General features: G+C 33.6%; 1 protein-coding gene across 1 annotated transcript; it reads left to right on the forward strand.

The window, feature by feature from the left end:
- The first annotated feature begins 12187 nt into the window (after window positions 1-12187).
- On the forward strand, window positions 12188-19257 carry LOC107801857 (uncharacterized). The gene is made up of 7 exons (XM_016625257.2): window positions 12188-12521; window positions 15141-15170; window positions 15366-15461; window positions 17016-17130; window positions 17760-18072; window positions 18159-18213; window positions 19032-19257. Exons 1-7 carry the CDS (start codon window positions 12363-12365, stop codon window positions 19104-19106), a joined length of 843 nt encoding a protein of 280 aa, XP_016480743.2. The 5' UTR covers window positions 12188-12362; the 3' UTR covers window positions 19107-19257.
- Window positions 19258-21430: the final 2173 nt, after the last annotated feature.

Below are 21430 nucleotides of genomic sequence, written 5' to 3' on the forward strand. Positions count from 1 at the left end.
ACACCAATTCCCCCACTACCTTTCTCAGAGCTCTATACTCTACTTCTGCAGAAGACAATGAAATAGTGGCATGCTTCTTGGACTTCCAGCTAACAGGACTGCTGCCCAATAATACATGATAGCCACTTATAGATTTTCGGGAATCTGGGCATACTGCCCAGTTAGAATCACAGTAGTCCCTGAAAGTATAATTTGTATCTCTAGACATGAATATCCCTAGGGTTGGATCTGTTTTTAAATATCTAAGTAGATGAAAGACTGCTTTCAAGTGAGGTTGTCTGGTGTCATCCATGAATTGGCTCAGATTTTGTACACTGTAGGCTATGTCTAGTCTAGTATTGGTGAGGAAATTGAGCTTCCCCACTAGTTTCCTATAGTAAGTAGGATCTGTCAAAGCCTCTTCCTCTTTTGCCTTGAGCTTGACTGTTGGGTCTAGTGGTGAAGTAAAGTTGTTGTAGTCCATGCACTGATACTCTTTGAGAAAGTCAAGGGTGAACTTCCTCTGAGATATTATCACACCATCATCTTTGTGAGAAAACTCTAAACCCAGGAAGTAGTGTACCCTGCCCAGATCTTTTATCTTGAAGCTGTCATTTAGAAACACCTTCAAGTCTTCAATTTCCATTATATCAGTTCATGTCACCACAATGCCATCTACATACACTGCTATATAAACAGTTGAGTTTTTACTTTTCTTGTAAAACAAAAAGTAGTCATAAATAGAGTGTGCATAACCCCTTGAACATAAGGCTTCAGTGAGCGTAGCATACCACTGCCTACTGGCTTGTTTCAGCCCATAAAGGGATTTGTTGAGCTTGCAAATCAACTCTGAACTATCTACAGCCAGACCCTATGGAATCTCCATATAGACTTTCTCATTCAGGTCCCCATGTAGGAATGCATTATTTACATACAATTGGGATATATGCCACCTCTTCTTTACAACAACAACTATCAGAGACCTCACTGTTGTCATCTTGACTACATGAGAGAATGTCTCTGTATAGTCAATACCTGCTTGTTGGGTATATTCCTTCATAACCAACCTAGTTTTCAGTCTTTCTACACTCCCATCTGTTTGATGTTTTATCTTATATACCCATTTGCACCATATAGTTTTCTTCCCAACAGGTAAGGGCACTAGGTCCCAGGTGTGGTTGGCATATAATACTTCAAACTCTTGGTTCATAGCTATTTTCCAGGCATGATTCATAGTTGCCCCCTCATATGATGAGGGCTCACTGTATGTCTCTTACAAGACTTTGCCTCTTAGGATTTAGAGCATCAGGGGAGACATGATAATTTTTAGAAAATAAAGCACTGAGAGAAAATGGTATAGCTAAATTACTGTGAGAAAGAGGTGATGCTGATTTTAATTTTGGAAGTGAGTGTAGATAGTCTTGTAAGTATAGTAGTGTTCTGTGAGGTCTTTGTGATTTTCTTAAGGTATTGGATGTGAGGCCTGATTGATAACCAACTGGTGATGTGCTTTGACTTGAAGACTGTGGTGTATTAGATTGTGGTGAGGAGGTGGAAGATTCAGTTAACCTGGAGGATCTCACAGGTAATAAAGGAGTATCATGCTCTAAAGGTTGATTGTGTGTAACACTTATGCCATTATCACTATCACAAAGATGTTTATCATCCTTATGAGTGTGATCAATGAAAGGGGATGGATTAAAAACAGAAGTAAAACACACTTTCAATGAAGACAACATCCCTAGAGACATGTATCTTTTTAGTGGAAAGACTTAAGACCTTGTACCCATTAACTCCATAGGGATAACTAAATAATATGTGTGGTGATGTTCTAGGTTCAAATTTGTCCCTATGCATATTTGGTATAGAAGGGTAACACAAGCATCCAAAGCTCTTCATGTGAGAGTATATTGATTTTCTTTTGTAAAGTAACTCAAATGGGGATGTAGGGTGACTATGGGAATAAGGTAGTCTATTTATGATGTAAGTTACACATAGAATGCATTCACCCCAGTACTTCACAGGCAATTTAGATTGAAACAAAAGTGCCTGGCAGTTTCTAGAAGATATTTATATTTTCTTTCTACTATGCCATTTTGTTGTGGTGTGTAAGGGCAACTCCTTTGATGAATAATGCCTTTGGATTAGAAATACAGGCTTGCTTCTGTACTGGTAAATTCTGAGCCATTGTCAGACCTAATAGTTTTGATTTTGGTGTTGAACTAGGTTTCAACCATGTAAACAAAGGTTTTTATAACATGTAGTGCATTTCTTTTACAGGTTAGAAGATTGGTCCAGGTGCACCTACTGTAATAATCTACCATTGTAAGAAAGTATTTGTAATTATCATATGTTACCACATGATAAAGTCCATATATGTCTATATGGAGTAATTGGAAAATTTCAGTGGTGAAATTAGTTTTCTGGGGAAATGGTAGTATCCCTTGTCTAGCCATTGGACAGATGGAATAGAGAAAAGGTTGTTTGGATGGAAAAGGGACATGGATAGATTAGATCCCTCTCATTTTGACAAAGGGTACATACCCTAGCCTATTATGCCACAAAATATTCATATCATAACGAGTGGATACACAAGAATTCAGATTAGGACTCTAATTTTTATTGCTTGAACTTGAATTATTTACAAAGGGGAAAGATACACACTTATTTGTTGAAATTGAACTATATACAGATGAATGACCATGACATGGTGAGTTGTGTGTGTAGTGAGTCTCATTATCAAGACAAGAAACTGAATTGTTGACTACAGAACATGAGTACTTGTTCCTCAAACACTTTGGGCAACGAAAGTACAGACCATCACAAGCCTTATCAATCTCCAGAGGCCTTTTCATTAAAGGGTCCTGTAGAATGAAAAGATGATCAGTGAAAGTTACTATGCTCTTGGGGTTGGAACTGGCTAGACAATGAATGGAAATTAGATTGTATTTGACAGAGGGTATAAACATTACTTTATGTAGGGTGATGTCACGCACAAGTGTTGCACTACCAATTTCTGTTAATTTTATTTTATAGCCATTTGGGAGGACAACTAGGAGTGGATAAGGTAATGTCACAATGTTAGTAAGTAGGGACATATTAAAGGTCATGTGATTTGAAGCCCCTAAGTCTAGTATCGAGGAATCAGTCTTATTTTTGAAACACTTACAGGACAATTTACCAAAATCTATAGAGGAAGTGCAAACTACTATACCTGCAAAGTTCACAGTTCTATTGATAGAATTGGCAGCATTTGTATATTCTCCTTCATTCCCAGCTTGAAAGTGTTGCAACAGATTCATGATCTGTCCATATTACTCCTTTAATAAACTGATGTTTTGATCTTCATTCAGGTCGCTAGCTTCCTCTACCTTATTGCAAGATGTGTCAGGATGAACATTAGCCACCACCCTTTTTTCCTTTGTTAAAACTCTAATTTCGGTTGAAACCTTGATTTTGATTGAAACTTTGATTGGGATTTTGATTTTGATTGCGTGAATATCCAGAACTATCAGGTTAGCCGTGTAGTTTATAGCACATGTCCTTAGTGTGCCCTGGCTTCTTGCAGTAGTCACATATGGGACTTCCCCTTCCATAACCATTGTAGTTGCCATTGTTGGGTGAGTAATTGGTGGCATTCAATGATGTGGACTCAATAAACAGTTGAGTGTTTGGTTTGATTTCCCTATGTTCCTCGTCTTGTATCAGCAAGGAAAAAGCTTAAGCTAATCTTGGTAATGGGTTCATTACGAGAATGCTTCCTCGAATTACAGTGTATGCCTTGTTCAAACTCATGAGGAATTATATTAGCCACCTATCTTGTTCAGTTTTGTAGAAGTTTTCCTTGGTACCACAAGTACAATTATAGTTGCACTAGGACCTTTTACTCAAAGTGCTCAATTCTTCCCAAAGCTTTTTCAATTTAGTGTAGTAGCTGGTGATATCAAGGGTTCCCTTAGATGTATCACTTATTTTCTTTTGGATTTGATACAATCTAGCTTTGTTTATTTGCTCATATCGATCTTCTAACTCAATCCATAACTCCACAGTACCATATCATCACATCTCTCCCACTGACGGAATGTGGACGAGTGGGGGTCTGGACGCTTGCATACACCATTTATAAACCCTAGTTTATTTTTAACCGATAATTCTAGCAATACACTCCGCCTCCATGATCGACAACCAACTCCACTGAAAGGAGTTAACACAAGCATAGCACCGGGATTATCCGACGGGTGTTAATACAAAGGATCACTTGGATCGATTCCAGAATTTCCTTGAACTCCGACATTCACTGTTGTACTAGCTACATCGCTCAAATCATCCACAGCCATGAGTAATTGAAACTAGTTATGCTAGTATTATGTTGTTAGAAGAATAAGCCCCTGTTTAGGCACTCAAATTAGGGAAAAATGAAACTGACCATAGGAATCGAACCGGTTAGGGCAAAATCAAGGAGATAATGAGCAGAAGAGAGATAATGAACAAAGGAGATGATTGTAATGGAGTGGCCGGGCTCTGATACCATATTGATTTCACATGCCCTCACCTCGCTCAAGCTTGAGACGAGCAACAATGGAGGTCAGAGAGATAGAGAGAGTGCATAACGAAGAGAGAGAGAAAAAATATCTGGAATGAACCGACCAAATTTATTTAATATTTGTATTAACAATATATACAAACTTGCCTAACTAAAATGAATAGCTAAGATTGCCTCTTTACAAATTAACTAACTAACCACGTTACAAGTATCTAGCCACTTTACATAATTAACCATCTCAACAATACCTGAGTAAAAGCTTAAAAGACTAGCATATATGAATGATTTTTACTACCATCCTAGATGCTCTAAATTGGCTATCACTTACTTATACTTTGCATATGACATTATTATTTGCCAGAGAAGAAATATCTTTTGTAAATGCAATGCATCAATACTTCACTCATTTTTCTGAAGCATCAGGATTACAAGCAAACCTGGGAAAAAGTTATGTATACTTTAGGGGAGTGTCACAAGCTGAAAGAGCACAAATAATACAACAACTTGGTTTCTCTTATGGTGAACTGCCTTTAAATACCTAGGTGTTCCATTGTCAACAAAGAAGCTATACAATGGTATCCTCTTATAGAGAAAATAATTGCAAGGATTTCATCTTGGATATAAAAAAAGTTGTCTTATGCAGGTAGAACTCAACTGGTACAAAGTGTATTATTTGGGATACAATCTTACTGGGCACAAATATTACCAGCTAAAGTTATAAAAATAGTGGATGCATACTGTAGAAGCTACCTATAGTCTGAAAGTAATACAGTTACCACGAAAGCTTTAGTGGCCTGAGATAAACTCTACTCACCAAAAAGTGTAGTGGGCTGAACTTGAGAAGTATACACTTGTGGAATAAGGCTGCCATAATAAAAACTTACTGGGATTTGGTTAGCAAAAGGGACAAGATGTGAATTAGATGGATACATAATTACTATATCGAAGAACAGCAGATAAAACATGTAGTAGTGGCAAAACAAGTATGATGGGTGATAAAAAAGATTATTGAAGTAGAAAATGTGATGAGATCTATGCAATATGTACAAAGCAAAAAGAAAAGTCTCATCAAACAAATCTACATATAACTAATGGAAGATAGACTCAGAACCTCATGAAAATGTATGATGTTCCAGAATGCAGGTAGACCAAAAGCAAAAGTCACTTTATGGCTATAAATACAGGATAGGCTGCTAACTACTGACAAACTAGTGAAATTGGGATGGATGTTGAACTCAATGCACTTTATGCCAAAGCACAATGAATCAAGAGAGCATATGTTTGTGGAATGTGAAAACAATGGATGCAAAGTGATCAACCTCTAAATGCAGGAGGATGGGAGCAACACTTACAGGAAGCTATCAATAGATTCAAGAAGAAGTCACAAGCTGCTCAAATTTTCAAGATGATATATACAGAAGTTGTGCATAGTGTGTGGATTAAAAAAAACATGAGAGTTTTCGAGAAGAAGAGCAGAAAATGGGAAGTTATCGCTAGGGAGATAGCATGTGTATGCATTGTCCGAGCTCCTCCTAGGATTAGAAATGTAGTAATCAGTTATAGATTTTAGTGGATTTTTTATTTGGTTTGTGATTTCTATAAATATGATAGCTAACTATATTAGTTAGCTATGGTTTGTACAGTTACTGGTGACTAATATAAAACAAGTTAGTTACCCAAAATCTAGATGCAGATTCATATAATTAAACTATTACTTCTTGGAATAATCTTTTTGTTTGTTTGTTTTTCTAGTTTCTAACTTGTTTTAAAGCATTAAAATAAATAAGTTTTACACATCAAGAAAGTTAACCAACTAATAGGTAATGTGAGTACAATATTATACGAGAACTCAAGTTTACCTCTTTGAGGATGAGGTATCGGGTAAGTAGCTACTGAAATAGCGAATGATGCTTAATGTATTGCGAGTAATAAGATCCTTATGTTAATAGTAAATCTCTTCCGTATGTGATTGAATTTCTACATGAAGCTGTTAAATTACCTTAACGGATTAGAAATATTATAGCTCTCGATGGTCGCAGGTCTCAAGAACTATTTATTAGTATGAATTAATTTTGTTATCGTTATATCACTAGTTTGGGTCTAGTCCATCATGTGCGAAGTGGGAGATATTGGAATTTGAATTTGGGTCGTGGGTCGTCCATGTGGACTGAACCAACCCATTTAAAGGAGGTTACCTAAAGAAGTAAAAAAAACTATTGCACGTTAAAATAATAGAAGACGTGTGAACAGTTGAAGTGTGCGGTAGTTTCTTTCTTGAAACCTCTTCCTCCTTTATATATTCCTCTTCAATAGGTAATTGACGGCTTAAGAATTCTCGCTAAGAACAAGAAACACACGATAAAATACATACAAGTATTTAGTTCTTGGAAGTGAATTTCGTTTCCAAGAGAGACAAAGTCGAATTAGAGCAATTAATCGAAGCAGGTTCTGCAAAACTTCTGCTGCTGTTAACAAGTATACAAATCTTTGTTCATGTTACTATTATTCTACAAGAGAGATAAATAAGTTTATAATATAGCATAAATTGGTAATAATCTCCTTCCTTATTCATTTGATACAATCAAAGAGTAGTATGACTTCAAATATTTATGGTACAGGAGGCATTGGTTGAGGCCCATATACTTCACGCGCAGAGAGCGAAATGCACAGATAGCCGATTTTAAGACCCCCATTTAAGTTATAGCCAAGTTCAATGTTTGCAAATTTAGCTATTTTAAATCAACTTCGTTTGAAAATTCAAACATATGCGTTTGAATTTGGCTTGCCAAAGCCTAATTTTAGACATTGATAATATGCTAAAATTTTGATAGTTTATATAACCAGTTTTATTCCTTTTAATATTTTTAAGCTTTTCCAACAACAATTAATTGATTTAAACTCATTCCATATTTGAAATTCAAGACCCACTTATTCAAACTTGCAGCGTTGGTGATTTTTAGACGGTGTATAAGAGTTGTCCGAAGAAGAAAATAAACTTTTCCAACAACACCTACGATACTTACTTGATTTAAACTCATATTTTATGTTCAAAATTCAAGATCCATTTCTTTAAGCTTGCAATAATGGTAATTTTATTAATGGAGACCTTAACTTGCTATGGATGTAAAGTTTTTTAAGAAGTGGTTGCGTTTTAAAAATATTCTGCCCAGCGAAAATTATTGAGAAATTTTCAGAAACTACTATAGTTAAGTGGCTATTAACGAGTTATAGCTACAATATCCATATTTACTGGGCGTAGCTACAATTTTGTTGTTACTGTGAAGTATTCCATATATTCACGCGACTGTATTTAGAAATATAGTGAGGTAATCTGCATAAAAAATAGAGATTACAGCTGTTTAATTAAGTATTTTATGTATTCGTGCGACTGTATTTATAAATACAGCGAGGTAATCCAACTAAAAAAATAGGCTTACTGTTGTTTAATTCTGTATTCCATGTATTCGCGCGCTTGTATTTATAAATACAGTAAGCTAATCCGCCTAAAAAATAGGGATTGCAACTGTTTAATAACGGAAAGCACAATAAATGAGAGTTTATCAATTCGATTGTATATACTGTATTTAACTCGAATGTATTCATTCTTATATATTTTATATTGTATTTAGTTTTACTATATTGAATTTAGTTGTATTCAAACAACAAAAAATTGTATACAGCTCTATTCAATTCGATTGTATACATTGTATTCAATTCATCTATATTTATTTTTAATTATTTCACATTATATTCAATTCAGCGTATTCAAACAACAAAAAATCACAAAAAAATAGTGATATTTGGATGCTCCTCCTTTAACAAATCAACTTTAATTTTAACCTTAGGGCGGGTTTGGTTCTTGGATGCTGCATCTAATTGCAAAGGAATATCAATAGCGTTAGCAAGTGAAAACACTACATCCTCAACAAAATATTGCGGGGGAAGATTGGGAAACGAAATCCAAGCCACCGTCATGGAAGTTTCTGAGTTAGGATTCCAACGCCGATCCCATTTCATCGCCCTCATTGGTGTGGACTGATTCTGAATCTTTAGCCAAAACGCAGGCGAAAAAAATTATGTATTTGTACATAATACAATGTATTTGTATCATTGTATGTGATTCAATAACAAAGAAGAGTGTTTGTATCATTGTATTCGTATCTGTACTCAATAGCCATGAAAAACAGGCCTGGCCATGGCTACGGATTGAGCTTTTGGAAATCTGAAGCAGAGTCGTCGGAGACAAAGAAAAGCTGAAGTAGATTCGCCGGAATTCATGGAAAGAATTTCGCGCCCTTGAATTTGATTTGGGAAATGTAACACGCATAATAAATGTGTATTTTGCTATAAAATATAAAAAAAATTACTATAAAAAATAATAGTTTTAAAGTGTTTTAGTTTTTAATAAATAGGGTGCAATATTTAGCTATAGGATGTAAAATTTCTTGAGGAAGAAATAACACTAAATACCTATCACTCCCAAAATATTTACCCGAATTTGCCCATTGAAAATTAATTACAACTCCTACCTAGGCAATCTAAATTTATTACCCGTAAATTCACTTGCCTTTTCCCTTTTAATTTGCTTTACGCTTTTACCCAGCAGCGTGAGGGGCAAATTGAAAATGCAAATTTTTTTTTCGTTCTGTTTTATTCTATGACTTGAATTCCAAGACTTCTGACTTCTGCAAAACATTAATCTATCATTGGAGGACCATGAAGCTTGAAACTCATAAATTGGGTTTGTTGAGTTTGTGGTTATTTTGATCCGATTCTGATCGGGTATGTTCGAAATGTTAATTGGAGGATGTGCCTATATTTTGAGCAATTTGGTGAAGATTTTAGAGTAGATTTTTAAATTTTGGGTTGAAATTAAGTTGAACTAGCAAAGAAGACAGATTTATACTGTATACCAAAATATTATATTGTATATTGTATTAGTATACAATAATTAATTCAAGAGTATATAATTAATTACAATAGTATACTACTAATTTTTTTGAAGGAATGAACCAATCCTCTATATACCAAAATAACATATTATAAACCATTTTGGTTAATTCAATAGTGTATAATTTATTGCGTTGAATTGGCGAAGAAGAATTTGTACTGTATACCAAAATGATATACTATATACCATTTTGGTTGTAACGGTATACTCTTACAATTAGGTCCTTTTAGAAGTTTTTGAAATTTTTATTGACAACTGGTATTATTTCAGTTTAATAATTAAATTAAAAAAAATCTTTTTTAAACTCTTTGCGTACAATTGTATACCCTATTGGTTTAGGTCCTTTTAGAATTTTTTGAAATTTTTATTGACAACTGATATTATTTCAGTTTAATAATTAAATTAAAAAAAACTTTTTTAAACTCTTTGCGTACAATTGTATACCCTATTGGTATAGCTATATATTATACTAGTATCATATGTTAGTTGGAATATTTTTTGGTTGTATTAGTTACATTTAATTGGTACACTATTTGATTTTTCTCTTAGTAATAGTAAAATAGTACATTATCTTGATTTTTTTTAATTTTCCTTTATGCATGTGTATTATGTAATCATTTTGATTTTTTCTTTATGCGTTTGTTTTATATAATAGTATTATAGTACAATATCTTGAAATACATTATTATATTAATATGTGGTACACTATTTTTTGATTTTTCTCTTTATGCATATGCATTATGTAATAGTAGTATAGTCATATATAGTTGGCTGGAATTGATTAGTAGAACTGTATACCCTATTGGTATAATTATATATCATATTGGTATCATATGGTAGTTAAAATATTTTTTGGTTGTTTTAGTTGTATTTTTAAGTGAATTCTATTCTGAAATAATTTATATGATTATGTTTTGATGTGTTGGATTTTTTTGTACCTATGAACATAAATTTTGTGTATTATGTAATAGTTTTTATAGTTATATACAGTTGTTGGAACGATCCCGTACAACTATATACCCTGTTGGTATAGCTATATACTATATTGGCATTATATGATAGTTGAATCATTTTTTGGTTGTATTAGCTGCATTTAATTGGTACACTATTTGATTTTCTTTTAATAATAGTAATATAGTACAATATCTTAAAATACTTCATTATATTAATATGTGGTACACTATTTTTTTATTTTTCTCTTTATGCATGTGTGTTATGTAATAGTAGTATAGTCATATAATTATCGAAAATTAACAAATAAAACTATATACCATGTTGGTATAGTTATATGCCATATTGGTATCATATGGTAGTTTGAACATTTATTTGATTGTTTTAGCTGCATTTTTAAGTGAATTCTATTATGAAGTTATTTATATGAACATGATTTGCTGTGCTAGAATTTTTTTGTGCCGATGGACATAAATTATGTGTATTATGTAATAGTTTTTATAGTTATAAAAAATTGTTGGAACGACCCCATATAACTATATACCCTGTTAGTATACAGAATGAGCAAGTTGCTTTGCGAATATTTAGCTTGCAATGCGAGCATGTAATTTTCTCATACTTTTATTGCATCCTATAATGATTTGGTACAGTAGTATAGTCGCAGATAGTTGTAGCAATATTCTAGAGCAATCATATACTCTGTTGGTATACATGTATACCATATTGGTATCATATGGTACTACAAGTCTTTTTTTTTACTTATAATTTTATTGCATTTTCCAATATTTTATTATTATTTATATTCTAACTAGTATACATAGAGATTTGGTGGCAGTAGATTATGTTTTCTTTCTCCATAACTGGTTATGTTACTGTTAATAATAGAGTGTGTACTGATATTTGTAGGGAATGAGATCAAGGTTTGCATGACAATCAAGTGTTGATTCTTAGAGTCTGATTATGTAATTTATGGTGCTCAACAACAGTCAGTGTGATATTCAGTGAATTAGATCAAGTGACAACTGATATTATTTCAGTTTAATAATTGAATTAAAAAAATGAGAAAAAAGACAAAAGGCATATTATACCAGTTATATAAAAAAAAAGTAAACAAATATTTACTGTATCAGTTATTTTTTCTTATTGTATAAAAAAGGAATAATAAAAAATAGTGAAAACAGTAAATGAAATTAGATTATGTAGAGAAAAAGAATATAAAAAAAGAAGTTAAATGAAATTAGAAAAGGAACAAGAAATAAAGAAAATAAAAGAAAAAAGGAGTTAAATGGAATTAGAAAAGGAACAAGAAATAAAGAAGATAAATAAAAAGAAAAAATAAATAAATAAGTAGTCAAAATTGAGTGTGAAATAAGTTATAGTAAAAATAACAATAATACGATTTGGGCAAAAATAAATGAATAGAAAAAGAGAAAAAAGAAAAAAATAAGAAGAAAACGAGAAAAAAGAAAAGAAGAAAAGAAAGAAAAAAAGGAAAAAAGAAAAGAAGCATAGAAATTAAAAAAAATGGAGAAAAAAGAGAAAATTTCTCACAAAAACTACTATGGATAGGAAATATAATTAGTTTGATGGGTAAAAAAATAAATGAGTAGGTAAGAATAAATAATTTTGTTTTTGTGGATAACTGTGTCATTCACCCAAATTTCTTCGCGCGCAGAACTGAAAGCCCAATGAGCAAAGCCCAAAGAGCGAGCCCATAACAAAAGGTAAAGCGTCAAACGGGGTCCGATGTTGTGTATCCTACATTGTTTTTCCCCAAAAACAGCTCCGTCCTTCCTCGTTGTCTTTCACTTGCAAGCAACTAAAAGCACCATTATATTTATATATTCTTGTACAAAAATATTCAGAAAGCTCATTCTTTTGCCTTTTTATACATTTAAATTTGGGCCGTTTTCAAAATACCTTTGCCATTTCAAGAAAATGCAAGTAATACCCAGATGGCGTAACGTTTTGATCCTAAAGAATGCACTTATTCATTCCACAAAAGTTGTAACTTCTACACAATCAACAAATACCCATTTGGCTTCTTTCCATTCTACATCATTTTGCTCCGAGAAATGGAAAACTAAGTGGAATTCTGTGAGTTCTTTTTCTTTTCCTATTTTTTCCGTAATAGACTTTGGTCACAAACTAAATTCTGCTTTTTTGGACAATATCACTTATTCTGTAATTGATGTTTAATTAAGATATGACACACTAATGGAAAAAAGGTTTGATCTTTGATTGTTGTAGCTGCAGAAGTAAATTCCTTTTTGGTTTTAGCTGCATCAGTATTTGTTTATTTCATTTTTTTTGTAGCTGCATAAAAAAGTTGTTTTAGATTATTGATTGAACCTGCTATAATTGGAGTAAAATGTGAGAGAAGATAGTATGTTTTTTTCCTTTTCCATTGTTAGTCAAAGTACTTGCTAGTTGAGTAATGAATCCTAGATTGAGAAAAGAAGGAGATATACTGGTTTTAAATACTGAAAAGAGATTAGCTTTTTGCTTTTTTAATTGTTGTGTTGGAAGCTGTTTTTTTTTTTTCTGTTAATCGGTAGCTCAATGTTGATGAATTATATAATAGAAGAGGATTAGTTTGCAAGAGCTTCAGTCATCTCTACCTTGTCCCTGTTCATATGAAGAGGGAATAACTGGTCTTGTGAATTCGTGCAATCTTATTTGGGGTTCAATAGTATGTACATTTTGCAATTATTTCGTTGGGGAAGTGCAAGTATCACTCTCAAGAGGTGCCTGAGGTCATTTGGAATAGCTTCACTGCATTTGTTTTTGCTTATGCTAAAATTATATGACAAAGTGAGATTTCATGTCGATTAATTTCATTGTATCAGCACTTTTGCGGACAATGGCATTCATGCTTATAAATTTTCATTTGCAAGAGATGGTAACCTTTTCAGTCTGTGTGTTCTGCATGTGTACAATAGTTTTTTTCTTATGTGGATCACCTATATTCTTCAAAAGTTTTGGAGAGCGCATAAGCTTTTACCTCTTAACAGGTTTAGAGCTAGGAAATAAGCAATCTTATTTCATGTGAAGGTATCCTATGATGACTCAAGAGTTAACAGCTTGTGGTGGAATCAGTTAACTAAGTTTTTCCTGTCTTCAAAATGTTCTTTTGAAATGACTTCAGCAGAGACTGAAACCTTCATCTCTAAAAGTAGTTAAATAAATTTGAAATAGTTCAGCAATTTGACGTGCTACATTTGCCCCCTTCCAGTCTCCACTCATCTTTAGTGGCTTTACATCCGCACCAGTTAGCCACCAAATCTCTTACCAAGTTGGCTCTAGTTGATTTTCTTATAGATAATAGTTGTCTGATTCTATTCCTCGTACCAACAGACTGAAGCACCTCTACATGAGAGCAAAGATATGGAGGTCTAAGCACCTGTATAAATTGTAAAAAAGGGCAGCCCGGTGCACTAAGCTCCTGCTATGCGCGGGGTCCGGGGAAGGGCCGGACCACAAGGGTCTATCGTACGCAGCCTTACCCTGTATTTTTGCAAGAGGTTGTTTCCACGGCCACCTGTATAAAGTGTATCGCTTCAAATTAAGAAATATTTTTGATATTCCATAGTATTCTCTGTATACCACAAAGGAAGAGGCCTTGGAGATGGTAATCAGCCAATATGCCTTCTCTTAAGTCAACAAGGCTTATGCTGTCAATTTATCGTGGTCTAGATAATCTTATCCTTTTGGTTAATAGGAACTCTTCACTCCCTCTATTGGTGCAAAAGAGGTCCGTTATAAACACATTGAGGCTTGCTCACAATTTTCTTTCAATTTCTTCCAGTAGTGATGAATTTTCGGAGGACACTGAATGATGTCACCTCACCTAAGTCACTAGAATTGCTCAGCCAATAATGCATAGCAGAGATATACTCATCACCTGTCTTTGCATTCTCCCACTTAAATTGTCGTATCTGTTTAGACTGTTTACCCATCTCCTGGGGTCAATTCATTATCTGAAAGCAGGAATTGGTCAAGAAATCAAAGGTATAAGTCATATTCTATTCCCAGTTTCATGGCTGGCGGCACGGGAGTGTTAGTATTAGGTGATGTATGTAAAGTGTATGTAAGTTAAAAATTGAAGTGGAGAATAAAATAAATAAAAAAATCTACCTCAACATAGAACAAAAAAGGTTTTTGCACATTGTGTAATCTTCAAATTACAAGAGATAAGATAAATAAAATCATTAGATATCAGTTGATTACTCTTTAAAAAGGTTAAACTAGAATGCTTGTTATATTAATTATCAAGAGTCTTTTTATGCTTCCATAACTTGGATAAGGATTTCATCTTCTTTGGTGTAGTATAACTCTACTCTGAGGAATGTATCAATAGAAATTAGAGACGTGCATCAAGTCAATCGCACTTTAGAAAATATTTGCTTAAAATTCCACCAAGAATGGAGTATATTTCCTCCCCTTTATGTTTCCTTGGTTTGGGAATGGGGCGGAGGTGGTGTTTTTCTATATTTGCTTGTATATTAAGTGTCAATACACTCCCTTATCCCCAAAGAAAAGTTTCAATATGCCTGTTCATCGAGTCCGGTATATATTAGGAATTTGTTGTGTTTTTGAACTCAGGTTTAGCATTCTCTTCTGATTCACAATGAATTTCACATGCCTGTTACTTTAAATTTCAAACAATATTTTTCTACAGTTTGTGTATATGACTTTCATAAATTGTTCCTGCAGGAGTTTAGAGGAAATCAGCAGCCAACGAAGGTAAATATCTTTACCAGTTTCCAGTAGTATAGGGAGTGAAATTTCTTAGGATTAGCTATATCCTCGTGAGTGATTTTCCTTACTCTTCTCAGGTCAGTTAGATACGTTCCTGTTCATTTCTTTTTCTCCCATGTTAAATATCTATCAACCTCCTCTTTTGCTTATTAATCATCTTACGTTTTCTTTATTTTTCAGAATTATATCAGATATGCAACACGTCAAAAGCGTGCTGACTCAAAAAAAGCTTTGAAAAATCTTCTCTTTTATGGGGCATCAGAAAGCTCTTTTGAGGTGAATATTAATCTTTTTTCCTTTCACAGATGAGGCAAATCTTAATCTTAGTCATAACACATCAACTGTTACTGTCATGGAGTGATATTAAATGCTTTTCATTTAAAATAATTTCTTTGGATTAGTTTGTTTTCTGAATTGTTTTCCGATGTTTGGTTGGACATAAGGTAGGTGACCAATAGAAGTGGTACGGGGTGTCATTCCGGGTAATCGTTTTGAGTATTGAAGGTTGACAGTAATATTTACTTGGTAGTTGAAGTAAGTGATATGAAGTAAGAGTTGAAATATTTTCATATGGTACGACTTACACTCTCATTTTCCCCTTTGGTGTCTGTTTTTTTTTTTTTTTTGGTTGAAACTTAGCATATGACAATAACCAAACACTACATATTTATCAAGGACAACATCTTCCAAAAAGACACGAATACATCCTAGATTGCTACACACCTTATCATTGAATGCAAGGTCATTTTTGTATATTGGAATACTGAAGATTAGTTCGGCTATTCTTCTGCTTCTTGTTCCCTCCTTTATCTGCTTCCCCAATTGGAGTTTCTATGTATGCCATCTTTTACGAAAAGTTTCAGGCTGTTGATTGTATTTTTTTGATAGATAAAAGGTGATATCATTAGATTATCACCAAGGTTGCATTCCCATGTGCACTGGTGTACAAAAGAAACAGTTACTACTCACATTGGGAAGCAAGGAACATCCAAAAAGTGAACCAAAGGAAAAAGTCAACTGAGAGAATCAACTAAAGAAAGATTCTCTTTCCAATAATTCCCATGAAAATACTAACTTACGGAATGAACTGCAGGGAAGCTCGAGAGCTATTCTTTTCTTCTTCTACAACTTATCAGCATCCCCCCACCCCACCCCGCCCTCAACCCAAGGAAAAGCTGCTTTATGTCTGCTTCTGAATGTGACGCTTGAAGTCTCTGTTCATGTAATGTAAGAACCTCTGCTAATCAACCACAGAAACTTTAGTCTTTCATCTAGGATCCTCACTTGTCACGTGTCAGCTTTGAAGCGAATAAGTTATCTCCTTAGGAGGATTAAAGGAAGATATATTGGGGAACTCCTTATTTGTGCAATTTTAACATTTACCCATACAATGATCAAAGGAAAAGAGTCTCAAGGTCTAATGAGGATAAAACAAGTTCAGTTTAGTAAGATGAATCACCGAGTATATAGAAGGAAAAGATGGATAATATATAAGCAATGATGAAATGTTCGCTTATACCTCATCCCGTGTATACTTTCTCTTAGTTCTCTATTGCTTTGTCTTTCTATCCCAATGCATCTTTTCTGTGTTCATGGTAAGTTCTGGTCGACTTTAGTGTACTGGTGTAACTTCCTCTGTGGTCCAAGGCATGAATGTCCACTTTTTTGGCTTAAATCCTACATGGTATGATGTGTTCCGCTTCTGAACTTTAGTACCTGATCAGTTGCATGCAAGTATACTATCTATATTAGATCTATTCTCATTTTACTTTACTTTACCTTAAATTGTTATACTTATGGTTGCTAATTTCTTGTTGAACAATTTACTAGAATGAATCTTCAGCAATAAATGATAGATGGGATGTGGATCGGGATGACCGTTCAGAGAAGAAAAGTCAATTTAAGTCTGCTGCTCGTCGTAGGGATCGCATAAGGAGAAGGATGCGTAAGTTTGTACTCTCATTTCACTATTAGCTTCTCTGCTTTGACTAGCACTGTCTAATGAAAATTCGTATGTCTCCCTGTGATAAATATCAGTGTGTTTCAACTTTTTTTGGCCCCTTCTAAAGATTCTGAAATTCCAGATGAACTAAAACATATATTCCTATTGGATTTTGGTGGTTCGTCCTAATTTGTTAGGCCCTCCTTGTTTGGAGCTGGGATAGTATTTCCTAAAGCTCTTTTACTGCTCACTTGCTAGCTGGACTAGTGGTGTTCCTATGAATAGACATACTGAAAACCATGCCTTTCGAATTAAATGTTGTACTCGTCTTCCAAATAAAAAATGGCTTATTGGCTTTGGGTTGGCTGCTATAGTGCTGCATAAAATAGGATGGTCCTGCCTTGATTTACATTTTTTCCATGTAGGAGTTGTATTGCAAGACTTTGAGCTGCTCAATGTAACATTTGTATTTGTACTTCTTTAAAGAAAAGATGGAAATTTGACTTGTCAAAAAGCTTTCTTATTGTTAGTCTCTACTATCTTTACATGACTGATGGTGATACGCAGGTGAGAACTAATTTACGAAAGGATGTAGGTAATATATTTATTGACCTGTTAATTATTCTTTTTAGGAAAAATGAAGAAATGGAGTTTAGATGAAGACTTTGATGAATATCCTGAGACAGTATTTCAAGCAACTTTTGGTAATAAGTGGTACACTTGGTCTTTTAAGCCTGGTAAATCATCTGCTTTTGAAGACCTATTTTCCCGAAGACAAGAAACAGACTGGTCAGAAAGAAGGCATTGCAGATGGGATAATGAAACTGAACATGAGACTGAGCGGGAATCCAATTATGGATCCTTAAATGCAGGTTCTTACTCTGAAAGAACAATTCTCGGTTTGCCCCTAAAAGGTCCTCTGAAGATTGAGGATGTCAAGAATGCGTAAGTTCTGAAAGTTTTGTGCTCTTCATAGTCCATACTCAAGATATATGGAAGACTTATGTGAGACATTATGACCTTCCTTGCAGTTTCCGTTTATCAGCTTTGAAGTGGCATCCTGATAAACATCAAGGACCTTCACAGGTCAGCTTCTAGTTATATAATTCCTTTGTTTGTCCTCTTATGCGATAAACTTATCCTTGTACGAACCAGTTATATTCTTCTAGTGTTTATTAAAGAGGAGCATTTCATAGGAGGTCCAAAGGAAATATACCGAAGTGTGTTCATGGATCTGGCTTGTAGAAACCGTTGCTAGATGAATGGTTGATTTTGTTATTAATGTAAATGTGACAAGGGTGATCCATAGAGGGATTCCTGCTGCCTTTAGTTTCAAGCAATGCATCATCTGTTAGTTGGATTCATTGAGAGAGAAACATGTCATGAATTTGAAGCAACATATATAGCAGCTATTTGGCACAGCGTTGCTGTTTGTGTATTTACCTTGTAAAAGGCAATCTGGAAAGATTGTTAGTTTGTTGTTCTTTGGTCTTAATTGTGGTGAGAGTGAGCTATGGAGTTCATTCCGATATCACTTTAGTTTCGTGAAAGAACCAGGTTCAGGCATCTGAACAGAGGCATTAGCATGGTTGTCTGTCCCGAGGCATTTCTAGTCCAGAATGAATTCACTCATCTAAAAACTGAAATTAACTATTGGCATGTTCAACATATTTGCGAGTGCAAGCCAGAGGGAGGGACGGGAGGAGGAAGTAGAAGACTGCCAATTACAGATGTAACTTGCTTTGTACTAAAGATTTATCTTCTAAAGCGCAATGCATTAGTGTATCCTTCTTTTTCGGTGTGAATGCCTGTGTATTGGAACTTTATTATTCTGTTCTAAGATTTAGTTACTCATTATCGTATTCTCAAGAGTCCTCACAAGGTAAGTCATTGCATTTGTGCAGGCAGCAGCAGAAGAGAAATTCAAATCTTGTGTCACTGCATACAAATCATTGTGCAACGCGCTCTCCCCAGCTTAACCTTTTATCTGATACATCTATGGGTTCTGTTTTTCGAGCCTCAGAAGCCAAAGTCACCATTCATTTTTAATAATAGCTCAGTCTTATGTATTCTAATTTAATTCTGTATGATAAACTTATTTACTCGGGTAATAAAGGCCGTCTTTCCCAGCAGAGGCATGAAAATTTACTTACATATGAGGTTTATTAGCTCATTGAATGTTAATTCCCTCATTCTATTTGGCATATCTTTTTTAACTTGTTTTGGATGACACAATACTGTGTTAAAACTCTCCTAGGATTCTCTGAAGGTGGGTAAGAGTTGCTTTAATTATTCTTAAGGTCCATGGCTTAGTAGCAGTAATGATGATTGTGTGCTCCTATACTTGGGTGACTCGGTTCTTTTGAAAGCAAATAGGAGTAACATCCTTCTATTTTCATATGATATTCGGAAACATCCTCTCTACCTTCTCAAAGTAGGGTAAGGTATGTGTATATACGTACTATCCTCCCAGAGACCCCGCTTATGTTGTTGTTGATGTGTAGTACTTTTCATGTTGATTATATCAAAAAATAACCAAAGGGGGCATTAAACCATTGCTTCTACTACTATATTTTGTCCGAATTTAAGACAGGCTGTGCGATTTAGGAGGGCAAAACAGTAGATTAAACAGCTCCTTTTATTGTTATGGTACAAATAAATGGTAAAGAATTATTTTTATTGAATGCATTAAATAGTTTTACAATAAGATCATGATAGAGACTGAACAGCGACTCTACGAGGTTAAAATAACAAGCACATTCTGGCTGGCCTTTATATATTAGCTAGAAATGGAACTACCAAAGTACTAATGGATATATCTTGCAGCTTTCTCATTATTGCTGAGCTACACAAGTGTATGATTTAATTCACTTCGTTTTACGTGACACAGTTTTGCAGCTGTATTGGACAAAGAGTTCAAAAAAGAATGTATACATTTATCCAAAGGACCAAAAAGAATAATATAAAAATCATTCAAACAACTTTAAAAAATGGTAAAGTTTGATTTGACGATGAAAATCTGGTTGGACATAATTTTTCAATATATATATATATATATATATATATATATATATATATATATATATATATATATTTTTTTTTTTGAAAAAACATGACTTATACGGTTGTACCTATAAGTTAAAAAACCTATCAAAAATACCCAACAATACCAAACAAACACACATGCTAATCTTGTATATGCAAAACCTTCATCGATGTCATTCATTATCATTATCACAACCATAGTCCTGAACATAGATAAGTTTGGCATAAAATTATCATTTTTATAATGAACTAAATAATACACTATCCTAAAACAGTAACCTGATATTTTAATATCAATTGCTAATAACACAATCACTAGCTACTACAATTCGTCAAATTATAATAATATTACAAGATCCATCAGTCCCAAAAAAAAATAGTAATTAACTGGTGGATTAGTTGGGTCATAATAGATGGTACGCATTTTAATAAAATACAAAAATTTAGGATAATTTTTGAAATTATTAAAAAACTAAAAGGTAATATCTTGGGCCAAAAACAAGTATAAAGCTAATTTTGGGATTTGAAAATTTTGTTTTCAAAATACGCCAAAATATGGATAAAATATATAAACAAACAAGTTTTGTCAAAAAAAATATGAAAAAAACTTGGCAAAATCTATTGGCCAGATGGGGGCTTAATGGCTTCTAGATAATCAACTTAGTTGCGATTTCATATTTGAAAAGATCAACATACTTATTAGCAAAAAAAAAGAAGAAGAATAAAGTACTTATTAGCAAAAAAAAGAAAAGAATAAAGTACTGGTAAATATTGAAAAAAGATACAACTCGATGTCCAACAAGTGTGAACAATGTCATGTAAAGTGCAACAAAAAGACAAATATACCAAAAATCCCCTTTCTCAATTCTACCGTAATAACATCCTTTTTTTCCCTTCTTCTCGTCTTATATCTATCGGAATTTAAGTTTATGTATTGACTACTTAAAAATATATACGCAATCATACTTGTAGGATAATACTAACAAATAATTCTTTTTCTTTGAAAAAATAAATGATAATATATTAAAAATAGTATTCCCTTCGTCTTATGACACTCGTTTTTCTATATTTTATAATAATTTAACTTTAAAATATCATTGTACCTTTGATGAGAGATAAATATTTATGTCTAATTATAAGTTCCAAAAATATATTTTTAAAAAAAAAATTCATGTCTAGTCAAACACCATTATATAAATTGAGATAGGAGAGTACTAACTAATATTACTAACTATACGTTTAAAGATGTAATTAATTC

The sequence above is a fragment of the Nicotiana tabacum genome, chromosome 13, assembly GCF_000715075.1.
Source record: "Nicotiana tabacum cultivar K326 chromosome 13, ASM71507v2, whole genome shotgun sequence".
NCBI classification, from domain to species: domain Eukaryota; kingdom Viridiplantae; phylum Streptophyta; class Magnoliopsida; order Solanales; family Solanaceae; genus Nicotiana; species Nicotiana tabacum.

Bases quoted from the DNA above. Each gene is read 5' to 3' on its own strand.
- LOC107801857 (XM_016625257.2), top strand. From the start codon at position 12,363: ATGCAAGTAATACCCAGATGGCGTAACGTTTTGATCCTAAAGAATGCA. The intron at 12,522-15,140 runs GTGAGTTCTTTT...TTGTTCCTGCAG, and splicing joins GGAAAACTAAGTGGAATTCT to GAGTTTAGAGGAAATCAGCA. The intron at 18,073-18,158 runs GTAAGTTCTGAA...CCTTCCTTGCAG, and splicing joins ATTGAGGATGTCAAGAATGC to TTTCCGTTTATCAGCTTTGA.